Source organism: Equus quagga, chromosome 20 (assembly GCF_021613505.1).
Source record: "Equus quagga isolate Etosha38 chromosome 20, UCLA_HA_Equagga_1.0, whole genome shotgun sequence".
NCBI lineage: Eukaryota > Metazoa > Chordata > Mammalia > Perissodactyla > Equidae > Equus > Equus quagga.
This window is the reverse complement of record NC_060286.1, coordinates 2433346-2456096: the sequence shown is the minus strand read 5'-3', so window position 1 is coordinate 2456096 and position 22751 is coordinate 2433346. Positions and strand designations below refer to the sequence as shown.

The 22751-nt window shown below is 43.0% G+C and overlaps 2 protein-coding genes across 4 annotated transcripts in view; one reads left to right on the top strand and one right to left on the bottom strand.

Moving 5' to 3' along the window:
* Positions 1–8837, top strand: part of DLGAP5 (DLG associated protein 5) — a 28045-nt gene extending 19208 nt beyond the window's left edge. For 2 of the 3 annotated variants that reach the window (XM_046647525.1, XM_046647523.1), the window contains 4 exons: positions 1148–1240; positions 4371–4590; positions 6482–6531; positions 8471–8837. In XM_046647525.1, coding sequence (XP_046503481.1) covers positions 1148–1240; positions 4371–4590; positions 6482–6531; positions 8471–8611 — 504 coding nt within the window. In that variant the 3' untranslated portion in view covers positions 8612–8837. The remainder of the gene's footprint in view (positions 1–1147; positions 1241–4370; positions 4591–6481; positions 6532–8470) is intronic. The other variant, XM_046647524.1, reaches the window with a different exon arrangement.
* A 3006-nt stretch (positions 8838–11843) lies between these two features.
* The window catches only part of LGALS3 (galectin 3), a 13476-nt gene continuing 2568 nt past the window's right edge, over positions 11844–22751 (bottom strand). The window contains exons 2-6 of the mRNA XM_046647295.1: positions 19056–19077; positions 18120–18407; positions 16171–16259; positions 13470–13635; positions 11844–12151 (exon numbers count right to left, since the gene is read on the bottom strand). Coding sequence (XP_046503251.1) covers positions 11996–12151; positions 13470–13635; positions 16171–16259; positions 18120–18407; positions 19056–19073 — 717 coding nt within the window. The 5' untranslated portion in view covers positions 19074–19077 and the 3' untranslated portion in view covers positions 11844–11995. The remainder of the gene's footprint in view (positions 12152–13469; positions 13636–16170; positions 16260–18119; positions 18408–19055; positions 19078–22751) is intronic.

Below are 22751 nucleotides of genomic sequence, written 5' to 3'. Positions count from 1 at the left end.
GGATTCCAATCCCAGGCATGGACCTACACCACTCATCAAGCCATGCTGTCGCGGCGACCCACATACAAAATAGGGGAAGACTGGCACAAATGTTAGCTCAGGGCCAGTCTTCCTCAAGCAAAAAAAGAAGAGGATTGGTAACTTATGTTAGCTCAGGGCCGATCTCCTTGCCAAAAAAATAAAAATAAAAATAAAATGAGATTGTGTCAAGAGAAAGAGAAGGCAAGCTACAGACTGGGGGAAAATTTTGCAAAAGACCTATCTGATAAAGGGCTGTTTTCTAAAATATACAAAGAACTCTTAAAACTCAACAATAATACAACAAACAACCTGATTAAAAAATGGGCAAAAGACCTGAACAGAGAGACACTTTATCAAAGAAGACAGATGGATGGCAAGTAAGTGTATGAAAAGATAAGATGCTCAACATCATATGCCCTTGGGGAATTGCCAGTTAAAACTACAATCAGACACCAGTACACACTTATTAGAATGGCAAAGATCCAAACCGCTGACAGCACCGGATGCTGGTGAGGATGTGGAGCAACAGGAGCGCTCATTCATCGCTGGTGGGGGTGCAAAATGGAGCAGCCACTTTGGAAGACAGTTTGGCAGTTTCTTACAAAACTAAACAGTCTTAACCATACGATCCTGCAATCTCGCTCCTTGGTGTTTATCCAAATGAGTTGAAAACCTGTGTCCATACAAAAATGTGCGCACAGATGTTAATAGCAGCTTTATTCATAATTGCCAAGACTTGGAAGCAACGAATATGCTCCTCAGTAGGAGAAGGGATACATAAACTGTAAAAAAACAAAAACGAAAACAAAAAAAGGGAGAGAGATTGTGTTCACACTGTACAGTTTAGGATATCTCTCCTACCATTTTAGTCATCAAAATAATTTAGGAGAGTTATTCACATATGGCATTCTTTATGTAGATTTTTGAGGTTTATAACACCAAAAATAACAGTGAACAATTTTACCATAAGAATTTTTTATTTGAATACTAAATTGAGAATGATTTAGTCTAATTTTATGTCACCAGTCCAAGTCTTTTTCAAATTTTTTGAAGCTTCAGTTCATCAGTTCGTAAATTTAATTTGGTTAGCATTAATCTGATAAACTTGTGCTTTACTTATTAACAGGTACAGGATGTAAACCAAAAATTCAACAATCTGACCAAACTGGAGGAGTGTGAATGGCAAAACAATAATAATCCAAGCAAAAAAGTCTTTCAGGTAAATTTGTGGATTTCTAATATAGACTGTTTTACTTTAATGAATTTAAGCTTTAGAAACATTTGGCTTCAGATTTTTCATCATTTCACAAAATGTGTCTTCTATTACTTATAATGTCCTGATTGTCTTTGAAGAAAGAGTAAGGAAAGGTCAACGCAAAATTCAGGATGGTCATTTCTGAGGGGCAGGTGGGGGCTGAGATTGGATTTGGTCCCCCTGATAGCTTCTGAGTTGCTAAGTAGTGGTATGTACCTGTGTGTTTTATTCTTTAAACTGTACCTATACATTGTTTTGTAGTAATAATAGCAGTGGTACATAATTTATATAATGCTTAGTATGTGCCAAATATGCTTCCCAGGCCGTCACACACATTGACTCAGTTAATCCTCACAACAGCCCTGTGAGGTGGGTGCCGTTATCCTGGGTGGGGAATCTGAGGCCCAGGAAGACTCGACCATGTGCCCAAGGTGGAGCTGGATTTCTCACTCCAGAACCCATGTTCTTAACCCACGGGCTGTGCCGTCTCTCTGCTTCATATACTCTTGTGTGTGATATATTTCAAAGTGAAAGAACTTTTTAAGGAGAAAAGGGGAACAATGACTCTTAGAATCTCTCTCTTCTTCCCAAATTTTATCATGTAAAATTTCCTATTTTCTCTGTAAAATTGGCTTTGTTGACATGATAGATTCCATTCTTATCTATTTGTAGCAGTTTTTTTCCTAGAAATATTTTAACTCCAAGTTTTCAGTTCAGATTGATACTTCTCAAACCACCTTGGAGCACTGCCACTTTTTCTTTTAGATTTTAGAGAAATGCGTGTGGTTGTAAAATGAAGTTTCTAATCTGGTACTTTATTATGCTATGTAATCCGAAGAAAAACTCTGTTCTGAATCCTATCTTAGGAGTTTAAGATGTTAGAGTATTAAAAGATTATTGTAGGATTATTTTACTAATGAAGTCTCCTTATTTTACTAATGAAGTAATGTCTTAGAAAGACATTAGTAATGTCTTACTAATGACAAAGGCCCTGAGGACAGTGACGAGATTGACTGAATGAATTTCAAGTCTATTAAACAGGAAGGATGCTTGAACATTTGGACCTCCTGTGGGCATTTCTTATCGGGTGCTTAGTCCTGGGAACAGAACACCATCAGTGACACTGATATGGCTGTGTCACTATGGGGTTCTATTGGAGCCTTGTAATTCTGCCCCTTACCACCAGGTGTCTCTCTCCTACCTTATTTTATAGGCCACCGTTAAGATTACTGAACAAGTAAAATCAAACTAATCTTTTATCTGTACTTTGAAACCATTCCCTCAGACCTCTTATTCATTGACCTCTCATTCCATCAGTTAGCCTTGTTCTCGCTTTTCCATGAGTTTTTAGACATGTTGAAGGGTCTTGTCTTTGTTTACATTCAACAACAGCTAACCCTATGATGTCCGCTTGCCCCTCCAGTTATCTGTGCCCCGTTGCTGTCTTTCTCCCCAACCCCGGCCAAGCCTCCTGAGGAAGTTGTCTAGACTGTCTTTACTATTTGGATTCCCAGTTACCTCTCCAGCTCACTGCAGTTCAGCCTCACCCCTCTCTATACCCCTAGAACAGTTGTCACCAAGGTTATTGATCCACCTGTTGCTGGAATTATTAGGCACTTAAGAATTATAAAATCTAACCCCTCTGCAGCATTAAACACAGTCTACTTGCTGTTTCATGAAATTACTTCCTGCTGATTTTCCTCCTACCTCTGTGCCCATTCTTTTTTTTTCTTTCTTTCTTTCTTTTTGTTGAAGAAGATTGGCCCTGAGCTAACATCCGTTGCCAATTTTTTTTTCCTATTATTTTTCTCCCAAAGCCCCAGCTTTGGGGCTGTTGTATATCCTAGTTGTATATCCTAGTTGAAAGTCATTCTAGTTCTATGTGGGATGTTGCCTCAGCATGGCTTGATCAGCGGTGTGTAGGCATGCACCCAGGGTCCAAATCAGTGAACCCCAGGCCACCAAAGCAGAGCGCACTAACTTAACCACTCAGCCACAGGGCTAGCCCCTCTGTGCCTATTCTTTAGTCTTATTTGCAAGTTTCTGTTTTCCATTTATCCCTTCAATTTTTTGTGATGTTCAGACTTCCTACCTCAACTCTCCTCTCTCCTTCCGTATTCTTCCTGTGCAATCTTACCTACCCTGTGAAGATTCCCAAATCTGTATTTCAAACCACACTTTTTGCTAAGCTCTAGGTCTGTATATCCTGACTCAGTATACCTTAAAATCAATATATCCCCAACTGAAACCGTCTCCACACACCCTGGTGTGCCCCTGTCTCAGAGAATGGCATTACCATCCCACCAGGTGTCCAAGATAGAAGCCTGGGCATCTCCTTTGTTTCTTTGCTTTCTCTATTTCTCCATCCCCACCCCACACATCCAGTATGCTAAGTCCTCTCCACTCTACCTGTTAAATAGCTCTTCGCTTTTCCCACTTTTTCCTCAGTTTAACCACCTTCGTCTTTTCCCAGCACCACTGCAGTAGTGTCCTCCCTAATTGGCTGTAACCCTCCAGTCCCTTCTCCAGGCTGTAGCCAGAGTGACCTTTCTAAAACACAGGTCCAATGATGTTAATCTCCTGATGAACACTCCTCAGGAGTCGCTGTTCCTTTGTCCTCTGTGTAATGCAGCTCCTTACGTGCCAGCGACGTTATGATCCAGCTGGGGCTCCTCTCTTGCTTTAGGCTTTCCTTCACTTCTGGTTTAGTAAACATGCTGTTCTCTCTCGGGGCCCTTCCCTCACCCCGTCTCTTAGCCTGGCTAGCTGTGATTTCAGCTTGGGTGCTGCTTCCTGTAAGCCTTTCTTGGTGCCTCTGAAGGATGTTTGGGTGTTATTCCCGTATGCTCTTACAACCCTCTGATTTCTCTCCAGCATGCCATTTATCTTTATCTGCCTAACTCTTCACTGTGAAGCACGAACTCTCTGAGGGCAGGAACTTTGTCCTTTACCTTTGACCCCAGCATGTTTAGCACATACTAGGAACTTGATAAGTATGAGACGAATGTGTGAAATATTTTAGGTATGCTTTATTTACTTTTCTTATAAAATGATAATGAGTCGCTTTAGTAAATGTCATAATTTCTCTTTATAGAAAAAAGTTGTTTCGGGTATAGCAAGTAAACCAAAACAGGACGATGCTGGGAGAATTGCAGCCAGAAGTCGCCTTGCTGCTGTGAAGAAGGCGGTGAGAGAGAGGATGCAGCGGGGAGAGCAGGCTGGGGCCGCGGGCTCTGCGGTGCCGAAGGAAGTTGATCAAATAGTGTTTGACGCTGGATTTTTTAGAATTGAAAGTCCCGTTAAATCGTTCTCAGGTTAGTTTTTCTGCTGAGACTACTAAGTATTTGGGTTGGATGGGAGCTTGTACAGGAGGTGAAAAAGTTTTCACAGGAAGCGATATAAGCTGTCTGTTGTTTCCGGAAAATAGACCACATCCTCACCCCTAAACACTTGCAGATTTCGTTTGATGGATGGGATTAGATTACCTGAAGTGACATATCTCCTGGAGTTGCATTTCTGTGTTTCCTGAGTGACTTCACTTCTGTTATTAGCCCCTAACCCCACGGTCCTGGGAGGAAGGTCACAGGTCCCAAGAGGGAAGGGAGATGATGAGCATGAGGAGTGAGGTGATTTTCTTCAGGTTGGTGCCAGGCTGGATGAGAATTTCAGCAGCAAAGGAAGCTTAGGCACCAAAACATCACACTTCTCTGGCTGTGCTTAAAAATGATGCTTATGGAAGGTGGGTTTGGTTTTATTTTCATTTGTATCAAAACTTTTGCCCAGATCTTCTTGAAACACAGTAAATGTGCTAATTTCAAAATATTCCAATGAAACCACCTAAGGTAGACCCCAGATGAAGTAAGACCTATTAAAAATCAACAACAGGGGCTGGGCCTTCCTGGTGGCATAGTGGCCGGGCTTGTGCACTATGCTTCGGTGGCCCAGGGTTTGCCGGTTTGAATCCTGGGCACAGACCTACACACTGTTCATCAAGCCATGCTGTAGCAGCATCCCATATACCAAATGGAGGACGATTGCCACAGAGGTTGGCTCAGTGGCAATCTTCCTCACCAAAAAAAAAAAAAAAAATCAACAGCAGATACTAATCCATGTTGGATATAAGTAGCATTTTACATTAGACCTAACTATTGGGGATCCTTTATTGTTTGTGAAGACTCAGAGAAATTCCCTGAAGTTTTTTTAGTTCTCCTCCGTTGAAAAGGACATCCTCAAACCTTTCTTCAAAATGACCAATTTTTCTTCCCTAATGACTCCTCCTACCTACTTTGTTGCGATTGTCCTGTGTTAGGAAAGGGCTCTTGTGTTTTTGTTATAACGTGGTGCGTGATAGTTTTGCTGCCTCTCTTCTGTTGCTGCTCTGTGGTGCTCTTCTGGCTGGGGCCTAAGGCAAAATAAACATCACCTTGGCCAGACATTTCATGTTCTCCAGCTGTGTTCCTCATTGAGCATCTTTTCGGTACCTTTAATATTACAAGCATGAGATTTGTTTGTAGGAGACTCTTTATACTGAAATTAAGGATGAAACTTTTACTAAGACATTTAACTACGTTTGAAAAATGTTATGGGGGCCGTCTGGTGGTGCAGCAGTTAAGTTCGCATGTTCTGCTTCGGCGGCCCAGGGTTCGCCAGTTCAAGTCCTGGGTGCAGACCTACACACCGCTTGGCAAGCCATGCTGTAGCAGGCGTCCCACATATAAAGTAGAGGAAGATGGGCACGGATGTTAGCTCAGGGCCAGTCTTCCTCAGCAAAAAGAGGAGGATTGGCAGCAGATGTTAGCTCAGCACTGATCTTCCTCAAAAAAAAAAAAGTTGTACCATAAGATGACCTACATTTTTGTCTTAGCATTTGATATATGGAACTTTTCGTATCTTTCAAAGCTTTGTCCATTTCTAACAACCCTTGGCTGTAAGAATATTCCTCTTTTTTTTTTTTTAATTTTTTATTTTTCCTTCTTCTTCTCCCCAAAGCCCCCCAGTACATAGTTGCATATTCTAGTTGTAGGTCCTTCCAGCTGTGCCATGTGGGACGCCGCCTCAGCGTGGCCTGATGAGCGGTGCCATGTCCGCGCCCAGGATCTGAACTGGTGAAACCCTGGGCTGCCTAAGCGGAGCGCGCAAACCCAACCACTGGGCGGCCCCAGAGAATATTCTTTAAAAAATTAAAAATTCTTCTTTTTTTTTCAGCAGTATTTGATAATAAAAATCTCATGACTGAATGCCATCTTCTTGATTCAGTAAGTTTCCCAACTTAATCTGAAAAGTTTCTTTATATTCTAGATTTGTTTTGTAAAGTGAATGTTACTCAGTTTTTAATTGAAGTACAGCTTAAAATTTGCATCTTGTTATTGTTTTTTTACTCTGAAATCTATTTGTTATTCATTTTTATCAAAATGGGAACAAAATTTCATGTTTACATACTTTAAAATATAGTATGTTTTAGTATTACACTCTGAAGGTGTATTTCCTTATGTGACTTATATGTCAAATGTGCTGTGATGAGTCGGTTGAGTACTTGAATATCTAACATGTGGCCCGGGTTATGCAGGTGTTTCTAAGCGATGCAGGAAAGTGTAAGGCAAGGTTTCCGTCCATCTGAAGCATGCGCTTGGGGACACGATGTCTAGCCTAGCTTCATTTGTCATTGGCTGTTTTCGTTCTCATTTGCTTAGATTACTCTATTTATGTTTTATTTTATTTGGAAGCCCCCAGCCTTTACTTTTGGTGACCTCTTGCCTCTAACTCCAGCTCCAGCATTAGCCCTCTGGGCGGGCTTCCTGTAGACGCTCTCATCACTCCCGTGTTGCCTCATGTCCAGGCACAGTTGCACACGTTTAATGTCTTATGAGGAGAGTGATATGAATGTTATGTTCCTAAAGCATGTTGTAACTTCAGGGCTCCATTTCCCACCCTGGGCCCGTCTCCACCAGAGCATCTGGCTCGTGTTCAGGGCCGCTGGCACAGGCTCGATGCAGCAGTGCTCTCTTGCCCACTGCGGGTTTGCTGCCCTGGTTTTCTGCTCTTCCACGTGGTTCTAGCTCAGCGACCTGGGGTAGACCTTCGCCAGGTGATTTTAATGTGTAGCCCGGCTGACAACTCTGGTGTACAGCCTTACCTTGAAATTTTCCAGGGCAATCGCTAAAATGGCTCAGGGAATGGCCTTGGTTTGCTGATCTTTGATTTCCGGATATAAACAATTCATTACGGCAAGTATAGGATCAAACAGCAGCAACTGTTGTTAACCTCATGAAGCCTGGCCAATGCTTGGCTTCCTGAAGCCACCAGCTCCTTCAGGACCTCTGTTATCTTGGCTTTCATTGGCTCTCAAAGATGCCTTCTTGGTGTTCAAGCTTCTGGGTGTCTGGGTGTCTCCGGGGCAGAAGGAAGTGTGTTACTGTGACCCACACTCTGGTCCTTCTTGGTTCCAGCTGCTTTTAATTGCAGGCTGAGACCGGAGGGTCAGGCACTTCAGCATAAGGCCCATTTACAGAAACCTGACTTCTTCTTATTCCTAGATCTGAACTCAGAATGATAGGTTCTGATAATATATGATCTTATAAGTAAATCCTGAAGCTAATGAATCATAGTATTCTGTTTTTCATATATTAGTAATATGATTACAAGTACTTCACAGTTATCTATACATTATCTTGCTGATAAATTTTAGTACCTAATAATTTACTCTCCCTGTGAATTCTTTTCTACTTCTGTATATATTAGAATTTTGATTTTTTGATATACTCTTGTTGGTCCCCTGGTCCATTTCAGACCCACATTATGACTTGCTCCATGGCATCATTTGAGCCTGAACCGGGGCTTGAGGGGGAACAGAGGAAAGGATCCCACAGGATCCCACTAGTAAACGGCGTATTGAGTGCGGCTCTGTGGGTTAGGATTTGTGGACTCTACAGAAGAGGCTTAAGATGTGGCCTCAGTTTTATTCATCCTGCATGTGCTGCTGAGTCCATTTACATGCTAATCGCCTTTTCAATGAAAAAAGCTATAGTTTTAAAATTATATCTGCTGGAAAGTAGCATAATCATTATGTTAATAATTTTATTATGTACAAAATGTTATTTATGTTATTAATTAATCCACTATTAGCTTGCAATGTTGCAGACTAAGTTGGTGAAACTCGAGCGTTACTTTAGTGACTTCTCTGACTTTGTTCTCTAGCCACGCCCGGGGTGCAGCGAACCCTTCACGCAGGTGGAGAGGAGACGACAGGAGCACGCCAGACCCGCTTCCTTTGGTGGGGACTTAATTGCCTTTTCACCTCGCACGCCTCCTAGTGGAAATCAACCAGAAGAACTATGAATTAGAAAAAGCAAAACATTTCTCTTCATATCCTCCATGCTGTAGTGTATTCTTCAAATATTGAAAAGTTAAAGAATATGGATTTGTGTTCACTTCTATTTAATTCACTTATATAATGTCGTGTAATGTCTTAATATTCAGTGTTCACCAAAGTGTGTTTTAGATATGATACTGTTTCTCAAGGGAAGTGGGGATATTTTGTACTTTATGCAGAATAAAAAATGCACTGTGCCTAGCCTCTCTTGTTTAAAATGTTTAAGCCTAGGGGCTGGCCCAGTGGCGCAGTGGTTAAGTTCTCGTGCTCTGCTTCGGCGGCCCGGGGTTCGCTGGTTCGGATCCCGGGTGCAGACATGGCACCGCTTGGCACGCCATGCTGTGGTGGGCATCCCACATATAAAGTAGAGGAAGATGGGCACAGATGTTAGCTCAGGGCCAGGCTTCCTCAGCAAAAAGAGGAGGATTGGCGGCAGATATTAGCTCAGGGCTAATCTCCCTCAAAAAAAAAAAAAGTTAAGCTTAAAGCTAAGTATACTTACAGCTTATGAACATTCTTCAGTTTAATCAAAACATGTTAAACTTTGACAGAAATATTTACATCCTTTCATACGCTATTCTTAGTTTGAAGTCTTAAATTTGTTGGTGTTGAGCAGCTTTGCAGGCTGCATTTTCCAGGTGTACTGCGTTTCTTTAGATGAGCTTTCTGGATTCTGAACTCAGTTTACATGCTGCTGTTTCAAATGGTCAAATTATTAGAGGTGCCCATTAAAGTTTTGCCTTTTTCCTTTTTCCTTTGACATAACTGACAGCCTTTGAAGGAAATGCCTTCTTCCTTTGAGGAGAATTATATCAATCACGATGGGTTTGAAATGTTCTTTTATAAGACTCTCACCTATGAGATTGTAGAAGGCAGGACCGTCAGAATAACGGAGCACCAAGAAGACTCGGAGTAGCTAAAGCTGTGACCAGACCTGGGTCCAGTTGTTTCTGTCAGCAAATGGGTTGAGGGTTGGAGGTGTTGACCAAACAAGCAGGAACTTGATGGATAATCCCTCGAGATTAGGGGTTTGCAAACAAGAAAAGAAAATGCATCCACTTCTGTTGTCAGAGGAAGGTGTGTTCGGCTTGTGGGGGAAGACGATGTTTATTACCAAGTCCATGTGAGCAGTTGGGAGGCTGTGTGAGGAATGTTCCCAGAATGCCTAGTCTTACCAGAGATTAAGGTAGCTTTTATTCATTAAGTCTGTCAATGAATAATTTAAGCAAGACATGCAGAACAAAGAAATATATATAGAAGCTAGGGTTTACTAAGGGTGCAGAGCCAGGAACGTGTAAAAGAGGTGAGTGCAAAGTAACAATATGCAACATAAAATAATATTTGCCCTCGAGGATAAAGTAGATGAGAATGAGACAGAGTCTGTAAACACGATTTTTCTCTGTGGTAGGTTTAATAAGATCTACTACTGAATCGTTCAGAAAACTTTTGGCTGTTAAGTAGCAGTAAAGTGAACTCAAACTGGCTTAACAATAAGTCATCAGGATGATTCCAGGCACTTTACTATCAACAGCTCAGTGATAGCACCAAGGTCCACATTCAGTTCGTAGTTCACTCGGTCACCCTTGGTGTCGGCTTCTCCAAGGCTGGGTCCTTTCGGGGTCATAAGATGGTTGTGGGTGGTAATCAAAGCTGTGTCTTTCCCTTTGGTCTGGTTGGGCCAAGTGATGCCACCTGCCCATCTTCAGATCAATAGGAGTCAGTAGGGGATGGGAAACGGGGAATAAATGGGAAGGCAGCCATCAGTGTCTCCTACAACTAGAAAGAGTGTTCCTGGGCTATTGGACTCTAGAATCATGAGGCCTGAGAAAACTCTTTAAAGACCAAATGAAAGAAAAGGGCATTTCCATTTATTGAAGACCTACTACATGACGACCCCTTTGCAAACAATATTTAGCGATCACAGTAAACCTACAAAAGATGTACTATACTGCCCATTTTATAGACAAAGGAATCGAGGCTCAGAGGAGTTATTTTGCGTAAACATAGTTCCCTCTTTTCTCCAAAGCTTATGTTCTTCCATTTAACCATAGGAGAAGGGCGGTCAAGACCAGATGTTAGGTTAAGGGATTTATGTAGTTTTTAAAATGTGCTGTGATGTGCTGCCCGATCCCTCTGACGGACTAAAGAACCCACTCCTCCAGTCATCAGAAGCGCAGACAGCCCACAGCTATCATCCCCTGTGAGAAGGGCCTCAGGTGAAGACAGACCCTTCACCCACGTTTCCGCCCTGTTTCCCAGGTGGCCTGTACTCAGTGACTGGAGTTTGGCTACAAGGACCTGTCCCCCTCTTGACTACTCTAAAGGATCATCCCAGCTTCAGCTCCCCTGCAGGGTGGGCTGAGGCATCCACGCCCCATGTCCTCCTCTGCCAAATCCTGTCCCTTCTCGCCCCTACAGCAGTTGATCACAAGAGCGCTCCCTCATAAACCTCTTGCATTCTGATCTCTTTGCTTCCCAGGGAACCCAACCTGTGACAATGAGCAGCTTAAAGGATTTGAGAAGATGGTACTGTAGAGACAAGAACAGATACGATAATATTTCGGTCTTCTATAAAATGGTGAGACCACAACCTAGTTTTGAAATTTCACTATTCTTTGGGCTTGCTGGGAGTAAGGAAGGGCAGAAAGGCAAAGTTAAGAATGTTGACAATGGGAACGATTAAATTTTTGAAGCTGATATACGCTTAATTAAGAAATGACTATTTTTCCTTCTACAAATTTAGAGATTTCATAAAAACCAAGAAAACCTATGGAGAGAGAGTCCCATATCAGTATCCAATGCTGATTTGAAAGCAGTGAAGTCTAGTTTAGAGACATAAAATGGGATTTAAAAGGAGTCAAAAGAAATAGAATGCTACCAGTAATTGCCTATGGATCAAGGGTCATCTACGGGTAAACTCTTTCTGCTTTTCTCATTTCCTGAATATATTTTATTTCCTTAAGTAAGAAAACAGGAGAATGATTTCCTTGTAGCATCTCCTGGTTTTTATGAAACCCAAGAAGAGAGAGGTTAATTTAGGGGTAATATTTACTCCTGTTTCCTGTCTTAAAAAATATTTTAGCAAATATAGAAAGCTTTGGGAGACTCCAACACAGTAGTAATATTGCTACATATTTCTTTTCCCATTCTGCATTATCGAGAATAAACTGTCCCAATTAAATGACACATGAAGACAGGTAACTCTTAGAGTATTTATTCAATGGATGATTTACAAGAAGGACATCGATGAATAAAGGTAAAACTTTTCACTCCTAGTCAACATGAACCCTTTAAATGTGTAAAGTTTACATTCAATTTCCTTTTTTTAAAAAGCATCTGCCCCTTTAAGATTATATCATAGTGTGCGAAGCACTGGTGAGATTTATGTCACCAGAAATGCCCAGTGTGTTGATTTCTCTGAGATTTCTCATCCGATGATTGTACTGCAACAAGTGAGCATCATTGACCGCAACCTTGAAGTGGTCAGCTTCAACCAGCACTTGTATCTGAAATGGCACATATGCAGAACTGTTAGAAATGCCCGTTAATTTCAAAACCAGACTGCCTGAGCTCAGGATGCCCAACCTTTCATCTTTACGATCATTTGTGGAACTGATTAAAGTGCAGAAAGAGTTAACTTTACAGCAAAAATAAACTCTAGATTATTCAAAGATTTACATAAAATAAAATGATAAATTTGTTAGAAAAAAATATACAGTTGAAGCCATAAAGGAAAGATTAATGAAAACATAAAGCTTACATAAAAACTTAAGTTTTTTATGGTCTAAAACACGTAAAAGTGAAAAATAAACACTAAAGTAGGAAACCCCTAATAAAGTGGCAAACGTTATGAAGCTCTGTAATAACCAGTTTTGCCAAGAGTACGAAAAAACATTCTCTTCCAGGAGCTAGTGGATGTGTTAATTCTCACATCCTTCAGCACTTTGGCAATATCTTCTCTAAATTTTAAACATGTCTATTCTTTGAATAAAATTGTTCTTCTCGGGAGCAAAGATTTATAAGAATAGTTATTACAGTATTTCAGTAAAATAAATAAATAAACCTTCCCAGGTTTTATTTGTTTGGAATTTTCCATGCTCCAAATTTTCATCAATAGGGTACTGGTTGAATTATCACATATCTCAACAATGATATACCATTGGGTAACAATGTTCAAGAGGAAAAGATGTCCACCAGATGTAGCATAGGGTCCCTCCTCGCCCTGCCCTCGAGGAGCTTACAGTCGAGCTGTTTGCTGCCCACTCTACGGCCAACCATGGCCCAACAGGGAGGACCTAGGAAATATTTATTGAAGCAGCACTTAAAAACAAAAAGTGTGCTGTGTGTCGTAGACAATACTGGAAAGATATTCAGCAAGCTGCAACTTTTGTGAGGATGGGGGATGGGATAAAGGATGGAGGACTTTTCAGTTAATTTAAAAATCTATAAATTGTTTTTCATAAAACAACCATGTATTAATTTTAGAATTAAAAAAAATTTTAGTTTTGATTGCCGTGCCAACTATGTTGATTTAAGGAAGCGAGTCTCAGTCCAACTGCACCATAAAGACTTTCTGCCTTTTTTTTAAGGATGATATTTTTCTCATTTCCAGAAGAGCTTAAACTCAGAGTGGTGGCCGCAAGCACGACAGCCGCTCCTGGCCCTGTTCCAGCCTGCAACGCCTGGTCCCCTGGGATGGGGAGGAGATGTCTTAGTTAGGTGTCTCAGGAGAGGTGGTGAAAATTCATTTCAAGTGCATTGTGGTTTAGAGCGAGTCCCATGAGCAACAGACATTTTCAATATCTCATAGTAGCAATAACTTACTTTGAATGGTTTACCACTTTCAAATGGGAAAACCGCCTGTCTTTCTTCCCTTCCCCAGACATTATCCTGCTTTGTATTGCAAACAATGACTCTCCTGTTGTTCTCGTTGAAGCGCGGGTTAAAGTGGAAGGCAACATCATGCCCTCTGTTGAAATTTAAAGCAAACCTGTTTTAAACCAAAGACCAGAGTTAGTAAAATGATTCAAGCTGTGCGTTTGTACCAAGTGAAGAACATGCAATTTTCTAAAGAGCAAATCATTGTATAAAATACAGGAAAATTTTCTAAACAGAAAACCCACTGGACAGTACCCTAGGCCAAGTACTGGATGTCATATGGTAGCATCTGAAAGGAAGCAAGACAATGTGCTGAGTTTTTTGCCTCGTTGTCTTGATCACGTCACTCTAGTCAGCTGTCATTCCCTCTTTGCCGCCTCTACCCATGAAAGCTCTTCAAGGTTTTCTCACAGAGGTTTAGGGCCACTCAGAGGGCAGGCACTTTATGCTTTACTTTGCAGAGAATAACGGTTACCTCCTTTCTGCCCTGCCAGGTTGCTTTTAATACGTATTAAGGCAAACCGGTCACACAAATAAGAGCTTTCAAATACCTGGCTTCCTCAGAGTTAACCAAAAGCCAAGTCCTAAAACGGCAAGAACGAGATAATGTCGTTAAAGTTCAGTATTCCGATGCTAAGTTGTAAAGTCCTGACAATAAATGTGGTAAACATTCCATGATGTGAACTAATGAAAGTGCTGCTTGGCTTTTTGACCCCAGTTCCTGTACTTGGATGTCAAGGCAAACACAAGTCCTGGCTGTCGAAGCACTAACTCTTTCCCTCAGTGTCTCAGCGAACCCCATAGAGCACTGACATCAGAATCAGCAGGTGCTCTGGCTTTAAAGCAACGTCTGCACTCTAGACCTTTTAACAATGATTCTCTGTATATTTTGATTCACCCAGTAATGGGCACATACACCACACTGTATCTTCCAATGATTAAATTCACAGGGAAAAGACCAAGATAGCCAAATGGCAATAGAATGTGTATTTGACTGAATATCTGATGGCTATATTTCCTCTGCAGTGAAAAGGAAGATACTGTCATCTCTACCGCCTTCAGCATTCTTTTTTTTCCACATAATTCCTCACACAGAATTTGCAGGACCAAGCAATAACTTTTTCAGTTTAGACCACTTAACCATTTCAACCAAAATTAGTTTTGACCGGCCACAGTGTCAGTCTGCATCTCTAGTGTTACTGGAGCTAAAGTTTCCAGTGCAATAACCCTAAATAAAGCAAAGATATATATAATCAGTGTGGTTCTGCATGAGAGGGATTGTACAGGGAGGAGAGCAGGTATTAACAAATTGTGAGTGCTGTATGCACAGGGTAAGGTGTGCAGGGTCCTACCTTATGTTGGGAGGAAAGATGGACAAGGACAGAGGCAGAGGATATACGTTTCATAGTTTGCTGTGAGGCAAGCTTTATTGTGCAGGGAAGAACTGTGCTTTCAGAAGTAACAGTTGGCTTAGGGTGGTGACCTTCACGCAGAACCAGAGGAAGCTGGCTGGAGGTTGGAGTGAGTGGGCCATTTGGATGTAAAATGATCAGATCAGAGCCGAGTCTATCTCCTGCTAACAGAGGAAGTGGCTCCCTTTGATTCACCAGGAAAAAGGTGACAGAAACTCATGGAGTCTGTTTGCGGATTATTGAATAAACCTGTGTGCATACCTTGAATTTGTACCTTTTGTGTCCTGTCCATAAGACCCAGAAACACAGATGAATTAATGGCTGCAGTAGCTTTAGTGGCACCACTGACCTCAGGGATGGGCGTACTGGACGGCTTCAGGATATCCTTAGCCTTCTTGTTTTACATGTAGGTATAACCAGTGGTGATAACCAGGGCCAGGCATCCCAGGGCAGCCAGGAATCAGCGTGGATTTACCTGTTAGCTCCAATCTTACCCCATCCTAGCTCACCTCAGTCAAACCAGTTCCGATGGCAAAGGTTGATTTATTTTGCGGAAGTCTTGTAACTTGTAGAATCTGTTCAAATCTTTTAAGTAAACAGTGTCTACTCAGAAGGCTGGGGTTCCCCATCCTGCCCCTTATCATCTGTAGACCAGGCTGACACCATAGGAATCTGTGACCCTGCTGTTGCCACCACTATGAAGATAGAAATGGCAGCTGAGCTCGCAAGGTCCGAGACTGCACTGTGACCTGCACAACTGCGGGGAGATTTGGACGCACATCAGGACAGAGTGGCATCACATTCAAGCGCTCCGACCAACTCGAACAATGTCCAGTGGGGTCTTTTTGTTTTCGCACCTTGTTTTTGACGGGCATGTAGACATAAAGTGCATGCTTGGTTTTTTAGACAATATATGGCTCAGAGGTGGAGGGACGGCCAGGCATCACATTACAAAAGCTCTACGTTTCCTTGACCTCTAAGGCTTTCACTGCCAGGAAACACCAACAGAATGGGTTTCCTGCTCTTCCTCTTTGTCCTCAGAAAGTGGGACTCTGTTTTATTCTTGATTCTTCTGGTTTAAGACTCAGTGAGGGAAACATTGTCCCCCTATTGGGAATACATATTGATTTATGGGATAATCCAGTACTGTGGTATAGCCAAGATTCTAAATGTGTAGTTTTTAAAATTCTAAACCAATCAACCAATATGTCAGACTTGCTAATCTTGCTGTTCACCTGTTTGCATTGGGCTTCACTGTGCCCAGAATTGTTATCAGCATGCGAGGCGTGACTCCTCCAGGCAAAGGCAGGTCATAAGGCACAGTCTGGGAATAAAAAAATGTATATGTATCAATAAAGAGTCATGTTTTCTTGGGGAAAGAAAGAAAAAGATGTTGCTAAAGTTCAATCACTATTAATATGTGTGACTGCCACATAACCCTAAGGGAAGCCATCTTTCCAGACTCTCGGACCACCTTGCCCAGGGCCTGAAGATATAAGGCTCCCTACATGCACAACGAGTAATCGAGAGTAAAGCCATGAGTTATTTGGTGCCAAGGGCAGAACATATTCCCTTTTGGAGCACAGGGTCTCTCCTTACAGGACATCCCTAGCTATAACTCATGCGCTTAGACTATTTTTCAGAAAGGCTTAAGCTAGACCTCGCAGTCAACATTACCATTTTTGTGCTGCTCTTAAGACTCCTTTCACATAACACCCTTCTTGGTGGTTATTCTGCTCCCTGAGGGCGGGCATTGTGTCACACTCTGGGGCTTCTGAGTTCTCATGTGTTCTAATCACACGGCCCCAGCAGAGTGCTTTGAATGTGGCAGACATCCGATATTTGTGAAATGAACACTTCCCAGCTCATACACTCCCTACGTCATTCTGCAAATATTTATTGGCCATCTAGGTTCAAGGTGCTGTGAATATTCCCAGGGCTCTCTCTCTGGCCTCTTCTCTTTCCCTTTATAATTTTCCCCCTGGGTTCAACTATCCCCCAAGTCTTTTCTCTAGCCCTGATCTGCACCAGTCCTGTACTTCCTCCTGTCTGGATTTGCTTCTGGTGCCGCAAATCCAACAGGTATGAACTGGAATCGTCTCCCCTGCCCCTCCCCCTTCAGGTCCCCTTCCTGAGTTCCCAGTTTGGACGGACCCTTGGCTGGTGCTCTAGATGTCCAGCATTGAAAAGCCAGAGTCGTCTCTGACTCCTGAGACTTCACCACTACATCCTGGGGTTCTTCCTGCAAGCTCGCCCACGTCTGCATCTTCCTTTCCACAGCCTCCATGTCCTCCTCTGCACCCGACTAACCTGTGGCCTAGGCCCTGCTCAATGGCACCCATGCCTCCAACGCTTTTTCTGCACTGTCCTCTAACACGCTGCCTGCGCCATCTTCTCCACAGGCCTGAAAGGGTCTGACCCACACTGCGATGGAGCTCTTTCCTCACGTCTGTATCTACCTCCAAACTAGCCTAGACATCTGAAAGGGAAGGATCTGTGTTTGAGACATGTCTGGAGCCTCACAGAGTTAGGTTTTACACTTTGAATTCATTTGCTAAAGTGTGTTTTAATGTAAATGAAAATTCAATCCTTAGATTGCAAAATAATCTTTAGAACAGTTGTCAAAACCAGATCACCTTGGTTCCCCCGCATGTTCCCTCCATGCCTCTGAGCAAGTTCCAGAACTCCGGACTGCTCCATTCCCACAGTGGAAAATGGGGATACCAGCAGCATCTTATAGGGTAGTCGTGGGTTCCCTGAGGTCATCCGTGTAGAAGCATGCTGCTGGTACATGTTATGTACTCAGGGTTTATTAATAATAATAGCCAAAACTTCCCCCATTACTATGATTTAACTTGATTTATATTAAAGCTGCTTTACAGATGTCTTTAAAAGATGGATTAACTTCTCTTTATACTAACAGTACACATAATAAACTCAATACAAACAACTACTTTTTCTACTGGATGGACATACACCATGGTAGGTCCTTGAGAAAGTGGCTCTGAGCTGTGAGTTAGAAGCTTCAGGTCTCCCTGAAGCCCTTTGCAGGTGAGTGCCCAGAGCCAGCCCCCAGCCAGAGCACTGCAAAGTGATGGCACGACCACTCCAGACATTTGCTGCATTCTTCATTAGCTTTGTCCTGATCACAATCAAGTATATGAAGTGACTAACTCCATCTTACCAGTGGTCCAGCAGGGACGCCATAGGGCCCGGCAGCAGGGTAGGCTCCAGGAGCACCTGGCTGTCCAGGAGATGGGTAGGCACCAGGCCCACTAGGGTAGCCTCCTGATGCATTTGGTCCAGGATAAGCAGGGGTTGAGCCAGGGTAGGCGCCAGGGTGTGCCTGTCCAGGGTAGGCGCCGGGATAGGCGGACCCTGGGTAGCCCCCTGCCCCAGCAGGCTGGTTTCCCCAGGGACCAGGCCATCCTTGAGGGTTTGGGTTTCCAGACCCAGATAAGGCATCTTTAAGCTGGAAAGAAAGACATAAACCATTACAGGATGAAAAACGTTCACAAAAACAGAATTTTCAGGAAAACAGAAATATGCGATCTAAGTAGTAGAGTGATATGGTCAAGATATGAAATTTGTATCCATAACATTTTTTCCACGTATTGAATAGTTTTGAGTTCCTAAGATTAAGATTAGACTTTGGGATTACACATGCTTGTCACTTGGCTCTTGCCTCCCATCATCTCATATCGCGGAGGGCAGCCTTTTCGTAATTTGCTAAAGTCGGGAGATGGCTGTCCTCTACGCGAAAGCACATACTTTCTGTAGGCAGGAGAAAACCAATCACAAAAATCAGGATGCTCAGACTGCACACAGCTCCCATCGCCCAGTTTATTTCTCGGCTCCTCCAGGCGGAATCCTCCGGCTTCTGTCCCAGGCCTCACAGTGACAGAGTTACTACCATTGTAAGTCCCAGACCTCCCTCTGACTGGCTCTCTTCCCGAATCCGCGGCTAGAAAAACAAAACTCCAGCTAACAAGCCCTCATTGGACACGGGAGGCCAGCAGTGGGAGAGTTAGAAGGGAGAGCCTGGCGGTAAAAAAAAAAAAATAAACCTCAACCTGTGTGGAATGTGTATTACCTAGGAAAACAGACATCAAACACTTACCGAAAAACCGTCTGACATTTTCCTGAGAGGAGGAAAAAAAAAGATAGGTTATCATATGATCCTAAAAGATTTCACCGGGTTCCATACAAATTTAACATCACGATTAGTTCATTGTGCAGTTCTAGTCAATCTACAGGCATTCTTCTAACCCAAGCAAGTCCATTCCATGAACACGCCTAAACCAATAGTGTAGAACCACAGAAATGTCTCCTGGAAGGGCGGCGACGCACTCCAGCTGGATCACCAAGCCCTTTAACTCATAACTCATAACTTTGACCTCTAATCACACGAGCCTGTGTGACTATCGGGAGTAACAGGCCAGACAACGGAGCAGGGAGAAGAATAAGGAAGAAAATGTTCTGCCTCATCCCAAAGGAACAAATGGACACAGTCCTGCTTTTATCTTTGGTCCTCTGTCGCCCGCCTGCCTGTCTCTTTCTCCACCACCTCTTATGAAGGCTCCGTGTGTTGCTAGAGCTCCCCTCCCCTCCCAGTCTCGCCAGCCGATCCACACCCTTGTCTGGGTCTTAGGAGGAAGGCAGAGTTGGTCTCTTCCTGCTGAGACTTGAAAGACATGCCCCCTGCAAGTAGTTGCTGCCGACTATTTCTTCCCTCATTGGCACACATTTACACCTGCTCTGGGCCAGGCACTGTGTGGGCTTCTGTCTGCGTGTGAGGATGGACAGGTCAAAATCTGCATGGTCCAAGGGCCCAAAAGCCCCTAGGATCACCAGTAATTGATGCTGTGAGTCCGACTGCATGGCGTGGAAAGTCACAACCAGACCGATTACCTCTAAGAGGGAAGCGCTGTCTGAGCTAAGCCTCTGAGGAGAGCTGAGATGGGGATCCGGAGCAATGAAGAAGAAAGGCGGGTATAAGAGGCTTGCTTTTTTTTTTTTTTAATGAGACTTGCTATTCCAAGTGAAATCTCTGGCAGTATAACAAACTAAGGTTAAAAAAAAAGTCAAGCAATGTGGAGGAAAATACTTTTGGGTAGGATGCTACCAAAAGGGTTGGCCTTGCCCAAAGCTGCCTCATGGGGTGGCCTTGAGACATCACTCCCGCTGCTCCCCAGGTGCCAGGTCCCCAGCGGCACACACGATGTTTCACACCTGCTCCCGCGGCAGACACTCCAGCAGTGAGGGGACCGGGGCAGCTTTGGACTCCTGAGGCCTGGGGGAGTCTTCTCAGCTCACAATCAACGGTGCTATGGCCAAAATTCCCTAGACCTTAAACAATCAGAAGCTCTTTTTCCTTGAGTTAGTCACTTGTGAAATTGACTCAATTATTTTAAGAAATGACATTTTCCCAAGGGATCCAATAAATAGGAACTACTTGATAGGTTCTAAAAATGTAAAATATTAGAATTTTTTATAACAACTCAAACAGGCAGAGCTCCTCCTAGGATTTAATGTGTGCTTCAATTTCACACACCAGATATTTTATCCTACTCTGCTGTTATTTATATCATAGTTAAATATTACTTTGCACTAATTTTTTCGCACATCTCTTTTTCAACTTGGTCATTCTGAAACATACTTGGAAGCAGTTAGGTTACGACCATGCCCATCTTCCCAGGTAGGAAACTGCTGGCAATTTGACGGGGAAGTCATGGTGACACTTCCGGGCTTATATTCACTGTGTTTCCTATAGCGTCTGACCTCTTAAAGCAAACATTGGGTGTTTGTGCTCCCTCCCCCACAGGGCTGACACTGCCCGCAAAACTGTGCTGCTGACGCAAGAGGAACTTGAGAGAAGAGTCATTACGGAAGAGAAAAGGAAGGATATGTCTTAGGAAAATAAAAGCCTCACTCATTTTAGACCCCAGTAGGAAACAATCTTGAACTGAACGTGAACTGAAGAGAGTTTGGTTCCTTTGATTATACAAACTCTTCTTCCAGTCCTGGGCAGCGCACCAGAGACCCAGCAATAACTTGATAAGTGTTTTGACTTCTTTTAAATATCCCCATTGTGTAGGGGCTGATTCCCAGCCTCAGCACCACTGACGTCTCAGGTCGGACACTTTGTTGTGAGGGCTGTCTGGTGCGTTACAGGATGTCTAGCAGCATCCCTGGCTTCAGTACAGAAGGGGCCAGTAGCACACCAGCCCCGCCTCAACAGAGACAACCCAAAATGTCTTAAGACACGGCCAAATATCCCTGGGGGAGGCGGGAGGGGACACAATCCTGCCTGGTGAGAACCACTGGCCTAGGCTGATGTGCATCCCTGCATAAATGCGCACACGCAGGCCAGTGCAACACACACACACAGTTCCAACTGCTAAAACTAGGAAATCTACACCATTCGCCTCATAAAGCGTCCTATTACCATAACTCAAATGAAACTAAGATGTGTTTAAAAGCTGATTACACCCAGAAATTCACCTAAAGACAGCATTTCCAAAATTGAACACATTCTTTTCAAAGTCTCTGCTCAACTTTCTTCAGTTTATTTTCCAACCCGAACAAAACAATTTGAGAAACAAAGCAGATCTGCCTTTATTTCCACTGTTTTTGAGACAGCACCTCAGAGGACAGTTTGGACTGTGTTGTGACACATTAGCCGAGGCCCTTAGAACAAGAACAGCCACGTGCGTGGGGCTTTTCAGTCTACAGAGCACTTTCACACGCCTGTTTTGACTCTGATAATCTTATGAGACTGACGGGGGAGAGTTACCGTTCCCACTGCAGAGGTGGGAAGCGGGGACTCAGGAGGCTAATGTGGTGGCCCAAAGTCACTGGTCAGCGGCTGGCCAAGGACCAGGGTCCAAGCATCCTACTTCAGGCTCATTGTACACCAATATAAAACCTCACACTTTGAAATTCTAAAGTAAAATTCTTTGAAAGTGTTAATTACCTCATTTAGAAATTGATTCTCTGGCTTATTCATCCAGAACTACATGACATATGAAATTGTAAATAAATTTTAAAAGAAATCATGTTTTCATCAGAAAACTAGCTGGATGACTCATTCAGTGTGCAGTGATACTGAAGACAAGGAAGTCATTTTGCACAGTCCCTTTACTAATTATAACCACATTTAAACCAATAAAGTGTATTTTTCCAAAAATTGGGTATGCATTGTTTTGATTAGGTTAACTCCCAACCATCAGATCTCTTTTTTGAAAAGAGTTATCACCAATGCTCTTTTGAAATCAAGGTTAGTAACCGTAGAACTTAAAAACAAATCTATTTGGATAAACAGCTGCCTTGCTTCCCTGGAAAATTTCTTTCTTTCTTTTAGATGAGTAGTTTATGCAGAGAGAATCAAATGTGAAAAATCTCCCCCCTTCAGACATTCTAGATATGTGAACTCTGTCCACCCGTTTCCAGAATCAGAGAACTCTGAAGAGCCAGAAAAGAAATATTGCATCAAAGACAAACAAAAATAGAGGAACTACCACCTGGGTTTGCACATCTGGAAAAACCTGCAGGAAGTAGTTGAGTGGCACTTTGGAATATGAATTCAAATGAGTCAGAATACTGACCATTTTAATTGGCTGTTAGTTGCAGCTTCTCCCGTTAATAGAGTGGCTACCCACTGCACTGTGCTACTCTAGACCCACCCAGCCATTAATCCAGTTCTCCAGGTTCCCAGAGCACTTCTGAAATTTCTGCTCACAAAGGGCCCTGACCTTTATAGAAGCTGTAGGAGAAGCAGATCCAGAAGGTACTTCCTCAGAACACCCCCCCCCCC